General features: G+C 33.1%; 1 protein-coding gene across 7 annotated transcripts in view; it reads left to right on the top strand.

Moving 5' to 3' along the window:
- The window catches only part of Orp8 (Oxysterol-binding protein-related protein 8), a 99,295-nt gene that overhangs the window by 66,535 nt on the left and 10,833 nt on the right, over positions 1-21,927 (top strand). For 2 of the 7 annotated variants that reach the window (XM_071588419.1, XM_071588416.1), the window contains 13 exons: positions 1,811-1,828; positions 3,387-3,542; positions 4,522-4,914; positions 11,716-11,966; positions 14,289-14,354; positions 15,596-15,708; positions 16,258-16,435; positions 17,679-17,775; positions 18,249-18,445; positions 18,580-18,705; positions 19,073-19,216; positions 19,366-19,586; positions 21,456-21,537. In XM_071588419.1, the coding sequence (XP_071444520.1) occupies positions 1,811-1,828; positions 3,387-3,542; positions 4,522-4,914; positions 11,716-11,966; positions 14,289-14,354; positions 15,596-15,708; positions 16,258-16,435; positions 17,679-17,775; positions 18,249-18,445; positions 18,580-18,705; positions 19,073-19,216; positions 19,366-19,586; positions 21,456-21,537 (2,042 nt within the window). The remainder of the gene's footprint in view (positions 1-1,810; positions 1,829-3,386; positions 3,543-4,521; positions 4,915-11,715; positions 11,967-14,288; positions 14,355-15,595; positions 15,709-16,257; positions 16,436-17,678; positions 17,776-18,248; positions 18,446-18,579; positions 18,706-19,072; positions 19,217-19,365; positions 19,587-21,455; positions 21,538-21,927) is intronic. The other 5 variants (XM_071588417.1, XM_071588418.1, XM_071588420.1 and 2 more) reach the window with 5 other exon arrangements.

Genomic DNA, 21,927 nt, shown 5'->3' with positions numbered 1-21,927 from the left:
AATACCATCCAACAGCCACCGAATTCACCTGATTTGGCTCCCTGTGACTTCTTTCTGTTCAATCAAGTTAAAAAACCATTACGGGGAACGCGTTTTAGCAGCCGAGAGGAAGTAATGGAAAAATCGCAGGAAGCACTGATGGACATACCGAAAACCGAATATAAAAAATGTTTCGAGGATTGGATCAAGCGCTGGCATAAGTGTGTTGCAGTCGATGGGGATTACTTTGAAGGGGACAATATAGATTTAGATGAATAAACTTGTATTTTTAATTTTCTGAATAAATTCCGGGAAATTTTTGATCAAGGTAGTATACTAAAATCTATGAAAAGCTCTTTTTCAAACTTTTAAATTTGACTTGTTTTGAGTGTTTCTTGTATTTTACCCAGCAATCCTTATCTATGGCAATGCAGGACATCAGTGACATTGGTCAACAATGTTTTATAGAAGGTCATTGAAATCCTCTCATATTGAATAGCATCATAATATCATCAAAACTCAAGAGGTAACCTCTCTGATGAAAGTTTCCGTTGTGACTGCATTCTATAATGAAACGCTGTTGCTACAGTCTGTATGATATTGAATATTCTGTCATTTCAGTGAAAAAGTTAATGAGCATTTCTTGCATTGTTGTGTATCTCATGAGGATGTCATTGATTGAGATGTTCACCTTCATTTTCATCTGGAAATCACCAAATAGGTCCACCATCAAATGGTGTGGCCACCCTGAGTATATGCTGAGATTCAGTTTTGGAAAGATAGAATTATAGAATATTAGTAGGCACATGAATACATCAGTTTTTCTTTGACTGCAATGGCATGTATGAGGGTATATCATAAACACTATTTATTTTCACCGTTAAGTCTCAATAAATTAAGATTTGAATTTCACTCCTAAATGAGTGCCATAAATTACATTGGTCAAATGGTTTATGTGTGCAAAGGAGTGAACGGGTCATATGGCTTTTGCGTGTGATATTTTTGTGTTTCTAATTTTTGTCTACCAAAGGAAAAGTCAATGTACCAGGAATTTAACTATTGACTTTAATAAGATGGTTTATATACATCCTATAATGTATTAAGAGGTATGCCACATATATTTCCTTCAAATTCATAGTGGAATTACTTGGATTATGAATTATGGCTTGTGTGATATCATTTTTCAGTCTGTTAAATATTTTCCTTCTTATAAGTCTTCTGGTGAAAAATTTTTCTTGTCATTCTCAGTTGCATTTTCAAGTATAATAATTAAAGCCAATTTAATTGCCGGCCTCGGTGGCGGCGGGGTAACAACCTCGTCTGCCAATCCATGGGTCGCGGGTTCGATTCCCACCTGGGTGGGTTTTCTTCCACCTAGGGCTTGGGTGTTTGTAATCATCTACCTTGTTATTCTTTGTTAATAGTCCGATGTAAAGGCTGTGAGTGCTGTTTTCGGACTAATGGCTAAATTTTTAAATAAATAAATAAATAAATACGTACCGGCATTATTAGTTCTGAGATATGAAAAGTAGGTGAATTTTTTGTTGAAATATGGTAACTGTGGATCAATAAATACAGGTTTCTACCTGTATTTCTAGTTTTATGGAGTAGTACCTGTATTTCTAGTTTTGTGTATCTAAGGTATACAAAATGTTTTATTATGATATGCAACTTTGTATTAAATCTTCAATTATCATTTCCTGATGTAAAGAAATCTTAGTTATATGTAGTTGTGTTTAATTTAAAAAATAATAATTTTTCTTATTTTTTATTTTCTGTCACTCAACAAAAACAATTCTCTAATTAATATTGGACATCTGCAAAACATTAGATCAAGATATCTCACAAGGTAAAGATTGAAATTGTTTAATTCCAACATTAGCCAATTTTATTACTAAAAATACTGTAGTTTTTGGTAACTAACTCTTTAAATGTAGTGTCATTCATATGTAATATAGTGTATTCTATTAAATATTTTTATCCAAGTATTGATCTTGTATGGAGAGTTTGCCCAAAACCACAGGCAGCTGGGAATGAAAATAATCACATGATTCTGCTTTCATAGTCATGGGAAACTAGCATGTTACCTGCTTTTATACATTTTAATATTCAAGGATAGTCATAACAGTTTTCTGGTTGGTGGTAGTGGCATAACAAATTTTTGATTTTTTATAATTTTACACCATGGACTTGTGAACAGTTCTTTTTTAAAAAAAATTATAAATATAGCCAGGTTTTTAATTGGAGTCATTCTTCCAAATGATCCTGTTATGTCAGAATGCTGTGCCTTTTAAATCTTGTCTTAATGTTTAGATACTCTTGACCAATTCATTTAGGGGGTTATGCTAGTTGTTTTCTGTCATTCATTTGTCCTCCTGGCCTGGGTTTTGTGTGTTGGTTCAGTGTTCTTACTTGTTAGTGATACTTAGAGTGCCATAAAGCATGCATGCAATTGACATCATTTGTAGATATCACGAAAGATATACCTAATTTCCCCTAAAATTATATACTTACAATGAAATAATATATCACTAAAATATATTTGACACAAATTACCCTCAAGTGTGTATTTGAATGCAAAAAATAATATTTTGATATATGTTGAAAAATAAAATTAATAATTATGGGAATGCATTGGCCTTCCTGCTAATTATTCTATTTAAATGAACTTTTAACAAGTTGGGATAAAAATGACATACACAGTCATTGAATTCTCATAATATTCAAAATTATTACTGAACTGTACAAATTATTCATAATATGCTATTTTTCTATACCTCACTGAATATAGATAAATAAAATGAAATGTATTTGCTTGTTATAATTGCTATGGTTTTCTAGTCACTAGATACTGAAAAATTATGTGTGCATAAATATACATAGTTAAATACATATTTCAAGTACCTACGTTTTTTATTTTATATTTTACTGACATGAGTTCATGCAAGACTCTGATAATGTTCACACTTTTAATTTTGGTGAATTTAATAAAGTTCATCATGCCTAATGAGATAGATGTTTGCAAAAAACTGTTCTTAAATTGATTTTTACATTTGAAGCTTTAGCAATCAGGGGCTCGAGTGTAAAATCATTGTCATAAGGTTAATGGTTATTCTGTGATATTTTATTTTGATAGTCAGGGCTACTAAAATGTCATGCAGAAATACTCATTTTTGTCAAGTTGGCAGGGCCATGACTCTTCTCAAAAAGAAAATTTTAGATTTAAAGGAAGCTTCAGTTTAGGTTCAATTCTCCTTATCACAACATATAAAGTTCTTCTTAAACTTTTTTGAATCACATTCAATGTGTGACACTGTCCCTGCAAGATGTGTTGGAATTTTCTACAAGTCATTTCAAATAAGAAGCTTTATTTTCATACTTTTGGAGAATATGGACTTTTGTTTCAGGAACACCTGCATTAATGGCTGGTGGCTCTGAGCCAATCAGTTATTCCCAAACACCTCCTTTATATGCACAAGGTCCTGGAGCAGCAATAGCAGGAAGCAGTGGCAAAGAGGCTAGGTGGTCGGAGCCAGACATAGAGGGGCAATACTCAAGGCATGGTGAGTAACATAGTTGGTGTGAACTATTTAAATAGCTAATTATGTCATCTTTTTTGCACTTTTGAAGGCCTTTGCACTCTCTTTTGGATTTAATTAATTTAGAGAGGTAACATTTCCTTTATTTTGTTTCATTTATCATTGAAGGGTGCCAATGTTTATCATCTTTTTAATATTCCAGTAATTTCTGTCAAATGTGTTATGCATTATTGTGTAAATATTTGTGTAGTATGTAGTAGGCATATACTTTTACTGTAATATTTTGAATTTGTGATAGATGTCCAAATTAATTACTTTTCAGGCTCTAATCTCTTAATTATTTTTAAACTATGTGTGGATATGAATTGTGCTAACATTTTTTAAATTAGAGGATTTTATGATGTTATTTCTTGAAAAAAATTAAAGCTATTCTTTCTTTGTGAATGACTGCTGAGAAAACTTTTGATGCTTTGATGAAATTTTCTCATTTCTGTCTCTACTGTTTTCTTTTTTTCTTCTTAATTGATTGCTTGTTTGCTTTACGTTAACCTTATTAATCTCCTTTGCTTTTTAAATTATATTTTTTGCACAATGCTTTTTGAGACATGAAATTTTATTATCATAATACTGAATATAAATGCTAATTTTAACTAAATATTTTTGAGTCCTCATTGCAATAATTATCTTTCATAATGCTATGTTTAATTATTTCACATAATTAAAAAACTTTTTTACAATTTTTAATTGAATAATAATTTTGGAGTGACGTTTCATAATGTCAATTGTTTTAAATCATATAAAATATATAATTACTTTGCCATGCTTTGAAACGATTTTGAAAACTGGCCAACTGACTTTGATCATAAATGAAAATGTGTTACCCAATGAATTTAATGGAATCAAATTGTTTTGAATATGAAATGCTTCTTCATGGTTGGTAACAATATGTTGAACCCCATGTTTTATATTCATTCATGGCTACATGTGTTTCTCTCTATGATAGGTTCTGAATATAAGTCTCTCAGTACACTTTTCGGGTCATTTAGGCCCTCAACCCCAAATTTTCCTTGGCCTGTTCATCTACAGCATCGTTCCTCATCTCCCCTAGTATTACTGTCCACTCCAACCCCTCCAGACTCCACATTGTCCTCTCCCTCCCATGGTTGTTCAAGTGAGAGCTCGGGAATGTTCTGCCGAAAGAATAGTTTGCCCAATACAAGTCAGTCACCATGCCCTTCTCCATCGCCATTCCTGCCAAATCTCTGGTATGCTGTGGGTAGGCTGGAACGGGATATGTGTGAATCCCCAATTCCTTCCTCTGCATATGAGGAGGAGATGGAAACTGAGAGCGGTAGCATTAATCCACTACCCCAGAATGGAATTGGAATCGAAATCGGTGTGTGGGGAAATTCAGGGCAAAAATATTTTTTCTCCCCACGACATTGCTTAAGAAAAGCTAACACATAATATGCCACTTACTGCAAGTCATTGCTTAATTGAAATTTAGTTGATATCGGAGTAATGAGTTCCTACTTGTTTATTTTGTTATCTATTTTATAGATATAGTTTATTTAATAGAATCAATTTGGAGGCTATTAGCCAACTCATATTTTCAATGGCCTGGTTCTTAGGTTGAAATTTATCCATTTCTTATTACATTGTTTCGTTTTTATAACAATTAATTGTGTAGTCATATCATAAATACTATTCTATAGTAATATAAAGAATTTTTCTTAAGCCTTAGTTCACAAAAAAGTGAAATAGTGTAGCACCAGCCCTATAGCCCTTGTCAAAAACATTTAATATCATTAACGAAGAACTTATTTGATTCCAAGGGAACTGGAAATTACCTTTAATTTCAATTGTGGGTAATTATCCTATTATGTTTGTTGTTAACTGAATATTGAATTTGAAGAGATCACTTCACATGTGAATTTTCTTTTAGTGTTTCTGGCTGCATCTTTGAGTGATATAGATATGTGAGGGTCTTTAGTAAGTCCTTAGAAAAAATTAGAACAATAAATAATTTTGGTAGATATTATTTTTCAAGATAATCTCCTTTTAGTTCAACTTACTGTTCCCAGCATTTCTCCAATTTCTTTTAGCCATTCAAAGAGTAGGGTTTTGGAAGATCCTCAAAATAAACATCTGTGTTGAAATTGACTTACTCGTTGGTAGTGGATCATTTTTTGTCAAGCCATTTTTCTAGTTTTGAAGTAAAAAATTCACTGGGACCCAAAGTGGATGTTGTAATAATTCCCAGATTAATTCTATAATTTTCACCATCAGAACTGTGCACCCTTGCATTGTCTAGATGGACAAGAATTTTTTCTTTACTGAATGAGGACAGTTTTTCTTGATTTCTACACTCAATTAGTGCAATCCTCCTAACAATGCATAATACTCTACATTTATTGGTTGTTCTTTTTACAAGCAATTGATGAAGATGGTTCCGTATGTGCCCCAAAAAAACACTTGTCATCCATCGCCTCATTCACTGATTCCACTGTCTACTCCTTTTTTGGAGCCATATCACCTTTAGAATCACACTGGTTCATCTGTTCCTTTGTTTCTGGAGTGTAGTAGTGTATCCATGTTTCATTCACAGCTATGTATTGGTGCAGGAACTCATAAGGATTGTGCCAGAAAAGCACCATTCCAGCCTCTGAATTGGCTATGTGATTTTATTTATTCTCCACCGAGAGCAAATGGGGCACCCATCTTGCTAAGATTTTCTTGATACCCAATTTTTCATGCAAAATTAAAAACACTGTACCTCATGATATGCCTGTGCATAAATGGTTTTATCATGTCTAACAGCACAAATGTAGAAAACATGGAAAATGCTGAGACATTAAGATATCAGAGTGTATTATGGTTTAGTATACACATGGGTGATCTGAAAATTTCTGGGCCTGATAATGGAAATGGGAATTTAATTTTTGAACATAATCTTATAACCGTATAAATTTTCAACTTAAATCCTTTAGTATTAATATATTTCATCCACTGGTGTTTCAGTGCCATTATCCCATCTCTGTAGAGTCCTTTCAGGAGTGCTGCAAAGTACTCATGTACAGCCATAATCACTTCCTGATTGAATGGAAAATGTTGACCAGTCAGGGAACTCTTGAGTTTTCAGAAGAGGTGGAAGCCCTTATGAGGTTTACCCTTTTCAAGATAGTCGATCAATAGAATTCCTTTTGCATCCCAAAAAATCAATGCCATGACCTTTCCAGCCAGTGGCTCCATCTTTGTCTTCTTTGGAGCTGAAGAACCATTCTCTATCCACTGTACGGATGGTTGTGTCAATTATCATATCTAATGATGAATCCATGTTTCATCAACTGTCATATATTGAGACAGAAAATCACTCTTGTTTTTCTTAGAGCCTACCAAGGAATGCTTTGAAAGTGTTGTCCAAATTTTTTTTGATCCACAGTATGTGCTGCACCCATCCTGCACAAAGCTTTTTCATGTGCAATTCCTCATGAAAAATGTAACTGTTGCATTCTTTTGTAATCCCTATAATATTAACACTTTCGCACACCTCTGAATTCCAATCTCCAAAATCATATCGTGCACTCTTTTGATGATTTCCAGTGTGTGATTGCAGTTTTTGGATATCCTTCATGTGGATCATCTTGGAGGTTTTCATGACCACGTTCAAACTTGTCTGCCCATTTTTTCATGGTGGAAATCGAATGAGAATAGTCCCCATATACATTTACAACCCTTGTATGAATTTTGGTCGGCATTAAACCTTGTATAAAGAACTGTATTACTGCATGGTACTCGATTTTTTTCCATTTCTAATATCACATGCACTGCAAATGATTCAAAGGACTACCTACAGCGAACTGCTGGATAGAATTACTTGCAATATATTTATTTATTTTGCATCAGTCCAAAAACAGCACTTAGACCTTTTTTTTACAACATAACACTTTGAACAATGATGGAAAAAAAAGAGTAGGATAAAAGAATGGTCACAAAGAAAATACAAGAGCTAAATAATGAACCAAGTGTTGGACACATTGAGTGGTGGTGGAATTTAGAGACAGTGATAGAGGGGATACTTTTGGGCAAGTGAGGCAGGGAGGGAAAAGATTGGCGTATTGAATGGAATGAAGAGGGATATAAAATATCTAGAGTTGGAAAATTATTATAGTGCAGGGTGATAGGGTACTTAAGTGTTATATTAGATAGTGCCCGAAGTGCAGCAGAGCTTAGTCACTGGGCCCATGAAAACGCTCCTTTTACTAATAGACTACTTTTAATAAAATATTTTTTTGCTTTATGATGAAATATTTGTTGATTTAAATCTTTTATGAATTGGTTTTTCTGTCGAGAAATGCTTTGAAACTTTGTGTAGGATGGCTAATGCAATAAAATATAATGTTACCCAACTCTATGCATAATTGTTAGCTTTAAGTTTATATTGCTACCTAGAAGCTAAAACAACTGAACATTGCTAAACTAACTGTTTAGCAATGATGTCAGTTGTTATTTAGAGTACTTTCTGAGGGCCATCATGCCAAAATAGGTTATTTGCTAAATAAAAAATAAGTACAATGTAAAAATGAGAACAATTTTGAGTGTTAAGTTGTTTTCATGCGTCTCAACACAGCTACCTCTTAAAAAAAAGTTGCTTTGAAATAGATTCAGTGACGCATTTGACACTAGGCCACCCTGAAACAGTTATGCCTTATGTTTAGCATAAAAAACTGGGGTGTGTTTCTGTATGAGAGAGCCTTGAGATACACACTGAGATCCTTGCTCAATACATCCCACATGACGAAACCAACCCAACATGAGGATCACCTGTATGCATAATAAAACTGCCAGCATTTTAAATGTTGTAAGATAGCGTTATCAAACATTAGTATCCTTAAGGTTACAGGGACAGTTTAGTGTCATCATACTTGCACCTTATTTTGCTCTGATGCACACTTTAGATAATGTTTTCCTTGTTATATCTTATTAGTTTCTCTTTTCTATCATTATTTTTTCAAACTCATCATTCTTAATCTAGACTTTTTTACCATATAGTGACAGAAAAAGTTATCGTGAAGTAAAAATCTCAGTTGTGAAGTAAATGGTCTACATGGAACATGGCAATCACTAAATGTTATCTATGTCAAGGGTCATTTAACTAGTGATGCAATCCTATTTTAGTGATTAAATAAATGCGTTTAACTTTTTGTATTTGATTTTTTTATTAGGATTCATTTAATTTCTTACTATCATGCAGTTACTTGATAGCTTGTTTTTGTTTACAGTATTATATAATTACGGCCTTCATTATTATATCCACATTTTCATTTTATTTGCTATCTCCTTTGCCCCAGTAGTTAATTGATAACAATAGGTTATGTTAAAATTGTCTTCTTTAGGTGGCATTAGATTCCAACTTCTACCTTGTACATTCCCTCCAGTTTTAGTTATTGGCATTTATTTTTAAAAATTTCTGGGTGTGTGCATTTACGTGTAGAGATAAGTTTCAATTGAAATGACTAAAGTATTGGGGGTAGCATAATTCCTGTCATTGTTACAATTTTTAAAAATTTTAAATAATTTTCTGTATATTTTATTGGTAAACATTGAAAGTTGCTTTGGCATGTGTATTTGCTTGTGTTCATTATATTTATAATTTAGAAATAGAATTGGTGAATTAATTGAATAAATAATGGCATGTTGTGAAAATAATAATTGGGGCTATGCTATTATGACTTTAGTTAGAAGGTGGGAAATAGTTAAGTGTGAAGTAATTATTATTAATTGGGATGATTAGTTACTCGTACGTGCAGGTGAAAACTTGTAGAAATATGATTCAGTGAGTTGGTCGGCTTTGTCCAAATTAGGCCCTTCATGTCTTACTATCAATAGAAGTTAAATAAGTGAAGAATAATAAGTATAAGAAAAAATAAGCTGTAAGGAAAGTTTAAGAAAAACACTCATTATGCCACCCAGACCGTTAAATTTTCGATTTATTTCTCCCAAATTTACTTAAAGTAAGAAATAATAATAAGAACATTATGACGGTAAAAAGAAACAACATTTCAACCATAAAGATTTAATATTTCACGACCATGGTTCCAATGCTGCGAATCATCATCAGGTAACATACATCAACATTTTTCAACTTATATAGTCTGACTCCTAGAGGGGAGTAAGGGAGAGGGGATAAGTTGAGTTTAGGTGCGACAGCCTATTAATGGTCTTGAGGAGGGAAAGGCTATGTATTTTAAGGTTACTGGCCCAAATTTGTGAAAGTTTATATTAATTAATTGATCATTACATGAAAAACACAATGTAACACTCCACCGTTTTTAGAAATAGCTGCGGGAAAAAACATTGTGTTCTACATTTGAATAGGGGGATGTTTGTCTACAATGGTTTGACCTTTATTAAGGGATGGGGTTGTGAAATATTAGATCTTTATGGTGGAAATGTTAAGCTTTTTACCCTCATAATGAAGGAATTCCACGAAGTTAAACCTGAAACTGTTTTGCTTACTAAGAACATTATTAAAAAGGAAGGAATTTATGCTAAAAAATCATAGTGTTATGAACTCATTGATACTTGATTGAACTGAATGATACTTTCCTTAAGGATAGCATGATTTCATCTGTTTTGGTGAGATTATGACTTATAAATTGTATTGTGTTGGTCCCAATTCCCTTAAAAATGAAATGGAAGTGACAAGGAGTTATAAGAATGGGGAGAAATATTTAAGAATGGAGACGATTTAACTTGATGTGTATTCCAGCTCAGAATTCCAAGCTGCATAATTCCTCTTATTTCTTAAATGGAAATGGCCAAAAAATGTGACTTTTGTGATCATTAAATCTCTTCTCTCATTTTGAAAGTTCCTTGTTTCTGTTGTGTAACATTGCCATGGATACTGTTGAATTAATATTTCATGAATGAAATCCATAAATAAATGAGTCATGGAACACTTTCTTTGGAATCATTAAGTGTAGAATAGTAATATATTCTGTGAATATTTTCTAACAAGGGCCATGTTTAAAATTTTCCAACATTCTTAAGGCACACGCTTAGGTCAAAGTGCTGATTAATGTATCCCTCAGCTTGATTTTCCACATCAAGTCAAGTAGTGACTTGGTCTCGTGACTGGGAAAGATAACTTTTAAAGTAATTATTTTATAGTTTTCTAAATGTGTATTTCTTCTGTTTTTACGTCTGTTATGTGGATCAAAAAAATATCACATAGGTTATTCTCAAAGTTGCTAGGAATCATTTCTGTCAACAATTCGAGTGAATAACACAAATGAGAAAAAAGTTACTCCCTGGTAGGAATTTATATTGCTAGCAGTGCACTGTGTAATAAAATGCAGGTTTGTTTAATGAATGGTTGAAATTAAAAGCATTTATGAAATGAGAAATTTTGATAGTGTGGTTTCCTTTATTTAAATGGCATCCAGTAATGGTTAGTGCATGGCAGTGATTGATCATATACATACATATTTGTAGCTTTATTCATGAATATTTTGCATTTTATTTTACATTGTGGAACATGTCTATTTTATAGTATTGATTGCCCTCACTTTGCTAAATATATAAAGAAACATTTATGAATTTAGTTTTTTAGAGAAAGGAAAGAAATATATTTGTAGAATATTGCATCAAAAGCAGAAGAATTAGTTACATGGATTTGTTTGGCTGCACTTGAGATAAAATGAAGATGAAAGATAATGATGAAGGAAAATCATCACCTGATATAGGTAATTATTTAGGGTGATTAAGTGATAAAAATATAGTATAGCACTAGAACTTGTGGGAAGTAGGGTATTAAATTGATGAAATGCACTTTGACCATGGGTAATGCTGGGGAATAACAGAGGAAATTCAGTTATGGTACAGATTATCAGCTACAGATCAGTACATATGTACATTAGGTTATAGCTAATCAGCTGTGTTTGAAGAAACAGAAATAGTCTCTAACTTACCTTATGCTTTTTCTATATTATTTCTCCACTATACTTCTTCTGTATTGCCATTTGCTTATTTTTAATTGGATAGTATCAATTCTCTTGAGTTAGCCCGATGGAAAATTGTATGGAGTATGTAGTTTAGAAATTTTAGCTCCTTTATTAAAAGAGCTTTGCTAGTGAAGTGTAATATTTATCCTGACCTGCTAATTTAGTGCTTTAAATGGCAAAATAAAATAAAGGCATAGGAAGCAAGAGTCATTCTGCCAACGGCCACCATGCGGGAGAGAGTGAGACAGCAGAGGATGATGATGAGGAAGACTCGGAAGAAGAGGAGGAGGAGGAAGAAGAGGAAGAAGATGAGGATGATGAGGAGGAGGAGGATGAGGATGAATCTGAGGTTGAGGAAGAGGAGGAGGAAAGGGAGTGCCCGGAGGAAGAGCCCCAGGAGACACCATATGTGGAGAATGAGGAGGAGCAGGAGTTTGGTTCGGTGAGTTTGTTGAGTGTAATTCACTGCAGTCCTTGTGAAATTTGCTCATTTTAAAGCATTGGGTAATTTTCCCTGAAAAAAGATTTCATACAAGAGAGGAGCATTCAATTTAATAAGAATATGATGCATATTTATTCATAATTAAATGGCAAAGCAGGGTGTGGTAATCCAGGGGTAGAACGTTGGACTACTGACCGGGGGGCTTGTGTTTGATTCCTGGGCAAACCCCTCTGGGCTCCTACAGCTCCACCCAAGCTATGACATTTTTTGGGTTCCAGATCTTCCTAGGAAACCATAACCGGCACAGGGAAAGGAACTGGCTCCCTTACCCTGATGTGTCCCTGATGAAATTTCTGCCTCAGTTAGGAAAAGATAGGTTTATGATATGATGAAATTCAACTTTCATGGCCTTATATCAATTGTGACAATCAGGATGCCCAAATAAATGCAGATTTTTGCAGAAGATGAGCTCCTGCAGTTACTTACCGTAACTGCAGGAGCATATGCTAAGAGAAAATGTGGTGCTTTATGAGTTACAAAAATTCATGTGGCTGTATGAGCTGATTTATGAAAATTCATTATTGATATTTTTATGATGTCTAAATATTTGAAAAGTAGAAATACACTAGCATAATGTTGCTGATGAGAATAACAGTTAGTTGCCATCAGACATGTATGATGAAGAGAGATATTCCTCAGTAACTGGGGTTCTTTCAGTAATTCTGTTAGTGCTATGAAATCCCTTGCTCAAATCTCATCCCTGTTCAAATGTAATCATTAAATATGTCAATGCAGAAGAGGAAGATAATGACCGTAACAAAAAAGGGTGGGAAGAAGGGATTATAAACATTGATGACCTAGCAAAGCTACTGATAAGATACCTCAAAAGACAGCTGGCTAACCATTCAATCCCATTTGATGCAGCAAACATTAGCTACTCTGCTCTATTATTTATTTTTAAACCATTATCTTTTGATTCTCAATGCCCAGAACTTCTTCAAACTTCTTCAATTCAATACTTATATGTAGCTGATTTTCCATGCAAAGAGTTAGGAAAGAATAACCCTTGCTGAACAAAAGAGTTATATGCAGTACAAATATTATTTGCTTTGAATCAAAAACTCTAATGACTGAAGTCTTCTCATGACAAATTTATAGGACATTGCTTTCAGCCAACCCTGGAATTCTTTCGCTTATTTTTACCTACACAAAAAATATTCCTCAGCAACAATTTTATCAGAGAACATAATGAATTTATGTTCAGGTATGGACCTTCCTCTGGGCCAGGGGCTCCATATTGGCTGACATTTCGATCTCGACTCGAGTATTGTCCTCGAGGGAGATGAGGACAATTCTCCAGTCGAGCGTCACTGTGGTACCCCTAACCTGGTGGGAGACCCAAGAAAATTTTATCTAGCTGATAATCCAGGAAAGCACCAGTTCATTCTTCAGCTCAAATTTATTGCATCAGAAACAACTATTTGCCATATGTAATGACTTATAAATAAATTGTTTGCCATGACACCATGAATTATGGGATAAAATTTACAGCTTATGAACTAAAAAGTTGTTTTCAACAACTTTATCCACAATTATACGTGTATGTGGTAGTAATTGTTGAAGTGCCTTGAAATTTAAAAGAATAAAGAATTAGTTAGTCTAAATAATTATGAATAAGTGATCCCTAAAAATAATTTTTATAAGTAATGGTGACTTAAACTAACTTAAATTGTGTAAAACATTATACAAAGTATTTTTTACTATTTTTCATTAAAATTAAATGTTACTAAACATTTTTGACCATCAAAACCCACTAGTATGAAGAATGTAAAAATTTTAATTTAGTCAATTTAGAATTTTATTTTTTAAAAAGGTAGTTCATAAAAAAAGGATTAAATTTAATCCCTAAATGAGCATAAAGGTATAGTATATGCACTAACTCACTTATCTAATGATAAATACATTAATTTTCAATAATGCATCCATTGCCTAAGTCAATTCCAATTTTATTAGTACATATATGTTTTGCTCATTTTAACATCTTTACATTATAAAGATATCTCAGGGTTTCATTTCACTGGGTGGCATTGAAGAGAATTAGCATTTCAATGGCTGGCTCTGCCATCATCTTCAGGGTGAAGTCTTCAACACTACCCAGTGTAAACCTGAGAAATATTCTTGGATGCTGTTAATCAGGAAAGCCTTAAATCCTATATCTTTACATAATTTATGTACATTGACTTATCTAGGCCTGTGAGAGCCTCAATTGTTATAGTAATAATTATAGCCATTTATAATTCTTTATTTCCTATTTTTTGACAGGCTGGGGAGCAAGTTGAAGAACTTGCTGAAGAGAACAAATCTTTGATATGGTTCCTAGTCAAACAGGTAAGTTAATATTTTTGTCTCTAATTTCTTGGTTAATAAATTTTATCTGGGAGAATTCTGGGAAAATTGTTAAGTAAAATGAAAATTAAATGTTACCGTACAGGTATGTAGTCAGCATAATGCATACTAGCACACAGAATTCAGCCTACTTGTTTTAGATTTCCACCAATTGAAAAACTTCTGAAGTCATTCATAATAATTCTAATAAGGTTTTATTAGATCACCAGGCTCACTGAGAAGTATTGCACCAGTCAATACCATTGAATATTTATGTGATATATTGTTTGAATATGAGAGTGCTTAGAGATTGTGATACATTCTATTATCCTCATTCCTGGGGAAATTGGGATATCGCATTTTTATTCAAATGTTTTCCTAAGCTGCAAATAAAAGAGAATGAAGATATCTTTAAATTACCATTTCCATTTATCTAAGGTAAAAAAATCATTCTATGAGTCATTAATTAAGGTTTATTATTTTTGGATGCACAAATTGAAGTAATTTGTTCAGAGTTTTTTTTGCCAACAACTATTATTCTCAAGTCTGGCATTGAAAAAAACAATTTATTAGGTCAAATGATAACATCCTGGTGATGACATTTTTGTGCCACATGATAAAAAATTCTAGGCGCAATCCTTAGCTATTTTTGCTACTCATACCTGTACATTCAAAATCGGAGTCAACATTCTGGAAATGCATATATACAGTTCGTTATTCATTAGTGCAAAAAATGCATTCATTAGCAGCCATAGTATGTAAAATAAGATAATGCCATTAATATTGGGAAAGTCTGTAATATGTATTGGATAGTTATTATTGAAAAGTAAGTAAAAATGCTATCTAATAATGCCTGCCAGTATCATATTGCAACCATATAATGTCTTGTATGCCAATAAATGATGCAAGATCACTGAATGACCATTTTGTGAAGGCTCTGTTGGCAGGCTAACCTAAAACATACTGGCTTAATTGCCTAAGTATTTCGTAGATATAGGAAGCTAGTTCACTATAGCTATGATTGGCCTGCATAAGCTTCCAGTCTCTCATACCCTAATTTTTCTCACTGAGGCTCTTAATTTTGTTTTATGGTTGCACTTATTATTAGTCTGTAATATACTATAATAGTGAAAAAAATGACTCCCATCTTGTCAGTCTTCTAACATCAATCGAGTAAATGGTACATATTGTTGAAGTCGAGTTTATTTTATTTTTATAGTTGGAATGAACAAAATCTTTTTCAGGTCCGCCCTGGGATGGATCTTTCAAAAGTGGTTTTGCCTACATTTATTCTTGAACCAAGATCATTTCTTGACCGTCTCTCAGATTCATACTATCATGTGGACCTTCTTTCAAAGTAAGTTTTGTAATGCTTTATGCATCATTATCTTTGCTTCATAAATTTTCTCATCCATCTATCAATAATCTTGTGCAAATTGTGTAAAATCTAAGATGTTGAACATAACAGAACTAAGTTGTTTGCCGGCAGTGGAGTTGGGAATAACTTAAATGATGATTTAGTAAAAATTCATTTTTTGTCCTTATATTTTTATTTTATTCTCACGTGTGCACTGATATTTCACATACACACCCTTGTTCATGTGTATATTGATTACTGTCCTTATCTGTGGAATGTAGTTAAATCCTCTTAAAAGGATTTATTTTTTATTTAGAAAACAATTTTATTGTCTATTTAAGTATTTATATTAATATGCCCTGAAATTGGAGAAATTGAGTCAAGATATAGATCATCAGAATGATGAGAATCCACTCAAAATATTTTCAATGTAGGTATTTTGAAGTGTTTGGCAGATTCTTCAATCCCAATGCGGTTTGATTTTAACAAAATGAAAATTTCTGCTGAAATAATTTTGTCCTAATATTGTGTTAATTTGGTGTTTTCCAGGGCTGTATTGGAGGATGATGCATTTACTCGCATGAAATGGGTTGTGAAATGGTACCTTAGTGGTCTCTACAAGAAACCTAAAGGCCTCCGAAAACCTTATAATCCTATTTTAGGAGAAACATTTCGTTGCTTCTGGAAGCATCCAAATGGCTCTCGCACATTTTACCTCTCTGAGCAGGTAATTCATTTGTTTAGTAATTATCAGACTTTTGGAGGACCATACTTCTTGATCAGTGATATTAGTCTGAGTTTGACATTAAAAGGGCTTTCAACTTTCCCCTTTGAATATTGATGATAACCCCTGAGATTCCTATTAGAATGTGCTTGTTTTACAATCATGAAACCTATTCACAAAAATAGATGGTATGCGGCAGAGCAGCACTTAGAAACTTCTCTGTCTGACCTGTGACAAGAAAAGGTTCCTGACTCCTTGCTTGGCTGATAATAGCCCAGAAATGAATTTTAATTCCCTCAGTTCTACCTACACCATAGGGCAAATGATTATGAAATAATTCTCTTTAACTCCTTCACCAAAAAATAGAAGTGTAAAGGATTGCACTCCTCAAATTAATTCTTCAATCAATTGCCAAGCCCTCCTTTTTTCTTTTACACATCACCTTTTGTGCTCGTAACATAGTGACTGTCCAGTTAGTAATTAAACTCTCTACTGAATAGGCCATCTTGATTATGGCTCCCTCAACCTGCCAGTAATAATTCCTTCTAAATTCTTGTTAAACTTACTAAATTTCTAAACTCACCTTTTGTGAAATTCAGATGAATTATATGTATTCTCATCCCCATTCACAATAAAGGTCTCTCTTAGAGAGTTTTAAATATATTTATTGCTTTAAGAAACTTACTACTGAACATCAGTTCAGGAACTTTGTATTGATACCTTTTTCTAGGAAAAGAAAGCAGTCTGTTGCCAAATAGCAACTAGATGATGGAATAGACAGATGATTTTGGAAGTTAAACGGCTTTGCAGATCATTGCCATTGCCCATGTCATAGCCATCTCTAGCTAGGATGAATGTATGACTTAAATGTTGAAGTTTAATAGATTACCTGTTGTGTTCTGTGTATCCAAAAGATTTATGCTTAAATAATTTTGTTTTATTTATTAATTTTTATTAGGTCTTTGTCAAGAAAAATAAGAAAATTTTGAGCATGTCTTATAAGTTTATAGTTTTTTACTGATAAAGAATCAAACATTTTTTGGCTGAAAAACCTTAACTTTTATCTAACCTGTTGACTCTAGTATCCAACAGGAGAAAGAAGCACCATTAGAATGAACAGCATGCTACATACACCATTGGATATACTTTTCGCAAACTAGCCATAATATCTATGTTAAAGTTCTACATAGTTTTTAGTTTTAATTTCCTTCTATTGTATAAATAGTGTCACTTCTCAACTTTTCAGGTGTCTCATCATCCTCCAGTGTCAGCATTCTATGTAACAAATCGGCAAGACGGCTTTTGCATTAGTGCTTCCATACTTGCCAAGTCTAAATTTTATGGTGAGTGTTCAAGAATACTCTTTTGCTGTTTGTTCAAGAGGTTTACATATCTATGCTGTTATTTTAAGACATTGGCAATTCTACTTTAATGTCAGTAAAACGAAATGAACTTCTAATGCATGACTGCTCCCAGTTTCCAGTTGACTATTGTTAAAATTCTATTGTTTCAGTAATTATGACTCTGAAATAATTATAATATGATCCTTGGAGTTTTCATAATTTTAGTTTTTACCTTGATATATATTGTAAATTATCATGATAAAAAATTGGCATTGAACTAGGCTAGCAGATATAGTGTTTGCGGTATTTATGGATAATGTTTTCTTGTAAAATGTGTGAAATAGAATTAGGAAATAATATCATAATTATATATTCTGGAAGTTTTCTATTTTAATAATTTGAAAAACAATAAAATATTGACTTATATAAATAATTAATAAACCTGTTCTGATATTGTGTTGACTTTGTTTTAGGTAATTCAACATCTGCCATTTTAGAGGGTGTTGCTATTTTGACTTTTCTTCCTCGGGGTGAGGAGTATTTACTCACCATTCCATATGCTCACTGTAAAGGAATTCTGGTTGGCACTCTCACGATGGAACTTGGAGGGAAAGTTGCAATCGAGTGTGAAAAGACTGGTTACCGTACAGAAATTGAATTTAAGTTAAGGGTAAGTGAATAATAGCAAAAGATATGTCCAGGTTAAGCTCAGTAAAAAGTTAAATCTCAGTGAAAAATTATGATCTGACCTTGAATTTTTCCAAATTCATTAAGAATATATTCAGTGTGGGAATTTTCTTTTAGCCTTTTCTAGGAGGTGCTGAGCAAACCAATGCCATCTCTGGACGACTGAAACTTGGTAAGGAGACCTTGGCCACCATTGAAGGTCATTGGGACAGCACAGTCTACATACGTGACAAGCGTACTGGGGTAAGAACAGTAATCATAGTCCAAAGAAACTGCGGGAGATGCCACAACAGTAACTTTTATCCCGGTCAAGGCGAATGATTTTTATGCTCTGAAATTGCTGCAGAGTAATCATTGTGTCTGGATATTCCTTGGCCTATTTGTCAAATTTTGGCTTTTAAAATTTGGCTTTAAAAACACAATTTAAGGAAAATGGGGTGAAGTCCGTAACTGATATAAGGGCATATGTCGGATGAGAGGTTGCATGAACAAAATAATTTAGAATATGCATTGATGAATAATGCAACTTGTTGTCAAAATCATTTAATTTCAGTCTGTGCCAGTTTTGTGAGCCTTCAAATATTACTCTATATGTTTTTCATTTTCTTAGGAGGAGCAAGTATTTTGGACTGTAAGCCCTGAAATAAGAGCTGCTAGACTTAAAAGGTATACTGTCCCAGTTGAAAATCAGGGAGAATTTGAATCAGAGCGACTTTGGAGGCATGTATCAGCGGCCATTTATCAAGATGACCAGGTAACAATAACCAACTCCGTGTATGTAACCAGCTATTTCCATGTTTTGTATTTGTCCATATACTTGATACTGTAAAGTGCTTGTGAATAAATTTACAATGGTCTTCCTTTGCTGAAATTTTTAAAGAACTTCGTATAAATTTGTCACAGGTTGCTGCAACAGAACAGAAAACAATTTTGGAAGAAGCACAAAGGCATGCTGCAAGAGAGCGTCTGGCTTCAAATGCTCAGTGGGTGCCTCGTCACTTTGAACTTGATACTTCTCCATCTCCAATGGGACCTTCTGCTTTTCCTGGAGGCCATTGGATCTATCGTAGAGCAGATCTTAGACCATGGGACCCAAGGAATGATGTCACTCAATATGAAAAGGGGTTAGTCCTAGTCATACCAATTTCATGATTAGAGATACCTCTTCATATAATTGAATTTTATATATCTTTTGGTGATTGTCCTTATGAAAGCACGTTGCTTGTTATCATAATTATACCAAAACACTTAAGAGTTGTAGATAGCATTTATCAGTCAGGTTTAGAGTTTAGGCATTATTAAATAAGTAATTACCAAAATTTATGTCTAGCTTCTCTTGAAAAGTACCTTTTCTTAGCACTCTTTATGGAAATAAAATACTATTTTTGATTTTATCCTAGTAACCATCAGTTTTTTTACTTCTTTTTATCTTCATCACCTTTAAATTCCTAGGATCATCACTAAAAATTCCTGTTATCATCATTTATTTTGAATCGGGAAGGAATGCCATATGGTCCTTTTCATGATCTCTCCTAAAGCATTCATGAGCTCATCTTGAGCATGAAATGTAGCATTAGTTTGATCTTCATTTTTTAATTAGCTTTTATTTTCTTTTCATGTGAGTTCATCCTATTTGAATTTCTTTTGATAGCAACTGAAGGTCAACTTTTCATAACCTCCTCAACCTCACTTATCTCAGAATTACTTTTGCCAGTTTTTCTTCTTTTAGGAGGGCAGCTTTCCATAAAATGTCAGTTCATTACAATAGATAGTTCATTTAGACACCTCATGCTGGTTGCATTCAGCCCAAAGGTTATCCCAACTACTCCTACACATAACAGTAGAAGAGAATGCATAGCTTGACCACAAGGCAATAAAAGGCCATCTCACACTGCTATTTTGCACAAATGCGAGTGGCAATTTGGAAATCAAACCCCTGCTTGTTTACCATTCAGAAACTCCCCGAGCCTTCAAGAAGTGTTTAGTCCAAAACAGGGGGCTAAATGTGATGTGGAGGTCACAGGAAACTTTTGCATCATACCATGCTCATAAGGCAGTGTCAAAACCATAAATTTATTTAACGATCATTCTAAGTCACATTTAAAAAAAACATTTTGAAGCATAGGCAAAAAAATGTCCCTAGACAACTTTCTAGCAAAAAGGAATCCGGTACATATCATAATTAATTAACCATCTATTTAGATTCTATTTTGCTTTTAAAAGTTGAGTTTGCATTCTTGGTTAATTCATTTCGTGAAAGAAGAAAAGGTGAATGTGATCCATGAACCTAAACAATGTGTGCATATTTTTCTTTGAATAAACCTTGTAATCTTTTTTGGCATGGAACACACTTTCATATTTTACATTTTTTTATTTGCAAAAAGTTGTTTCGCTGAACAGGTGTTTTGTTTGACAAAAATGTTGCGGAATGGATAATTGTCATATTTTGAGGTTCCACTGTATTCTTTTTTATTATAACTTAAGCAAACGGTCCTTATAATAACATATAAGTATCTGTATTTCCCTAAATTCCTGTCAATAGTATATTTACCTTTAAAAAGTACATCTCCAGTGTAGTTATTTGAGTAATTTTTTTAGTTTTGCGATATGTACTGAAACTTACAAATTCCATTTTTTATTTCCTAACTACCAATTTATGAACCTCCCAAGTGATCATAAATTGTCAAATATGAAAAATGTATTAGACAGGGATACACTGAAAGTATAAGTAAATTTTATTAGATCATACAGTAAGGGTTTAAGAAGCTTGATATACCTAATTTACCTGATCAATATTGCTAACAACTTCAAAAGCAACACTTTTGCATTAGATTATTTTTCATTAGCTGCATATTTTCATTTTAAAAACAACTTCACTATGGAAACAGGAAAGTCTAATTGTCAAAGAAGTAAAACAATCTCCAAAAGCTAATGAATTGTGTTATTTTACTTAACTTCACTCTTTATTTTACAAAGATTGTTTTCTGCGTTAGGTTTGAAATTAGAACAAGGACAAGGCATAAGACACCTGTGGTTGTGAGAGCTGCCAGCTTGGTTGGAGTGGATCCTTCAACTGTAAGTACAATTTTTTTAAATAATGTAAAATCAATTCATGTAAAATTTCATGCGTTATCTTTGATAATATTGTAATTAGAAATATTTTCAAAATCATATAACTTCGAAGCATGTGAATGAGTCAGCCTCCTAATTTTGTTTGTTAATCTGTCTTTATCACTTGAAAGGAGGTACATATTAGGGTCTGAAATGCTTTTCAATGAGAGAGAGCTAAATAGCTGACGATAAAATCAGAATTAAATTAAAAATGAATTTTGTTCCAAGCTATCTTAAACCTGAGAGAAATAAATCAAATGCAGGATGTAATTGCACGAGTATTTATTTTTACCGCAGTGGTGACAGTATACATGTATGTACATGTTACACTATACAGTATATATATATATATGG

Source organism: Hetaerina americana, unplaced genomic scaffold (assembly GCF_022747635.1).
Source record: "Hetaerina americana unplaced genomic scaffold, ioHetAmer1.1.p SCAF_3, whole genome shotgun sequence".
Classification (NCBI taxonomy): Eukaryota; Metazoa; Arthropoda; class Insecta; order Odonata; family Calopterygidae; genus Hetaerina; species Hetaerina americana.
The sequence above is the reverse complement of the archived record's forward strand: the minus strand, read 5'-3'. Positions and strand labels throughout refer to the sequence as shown.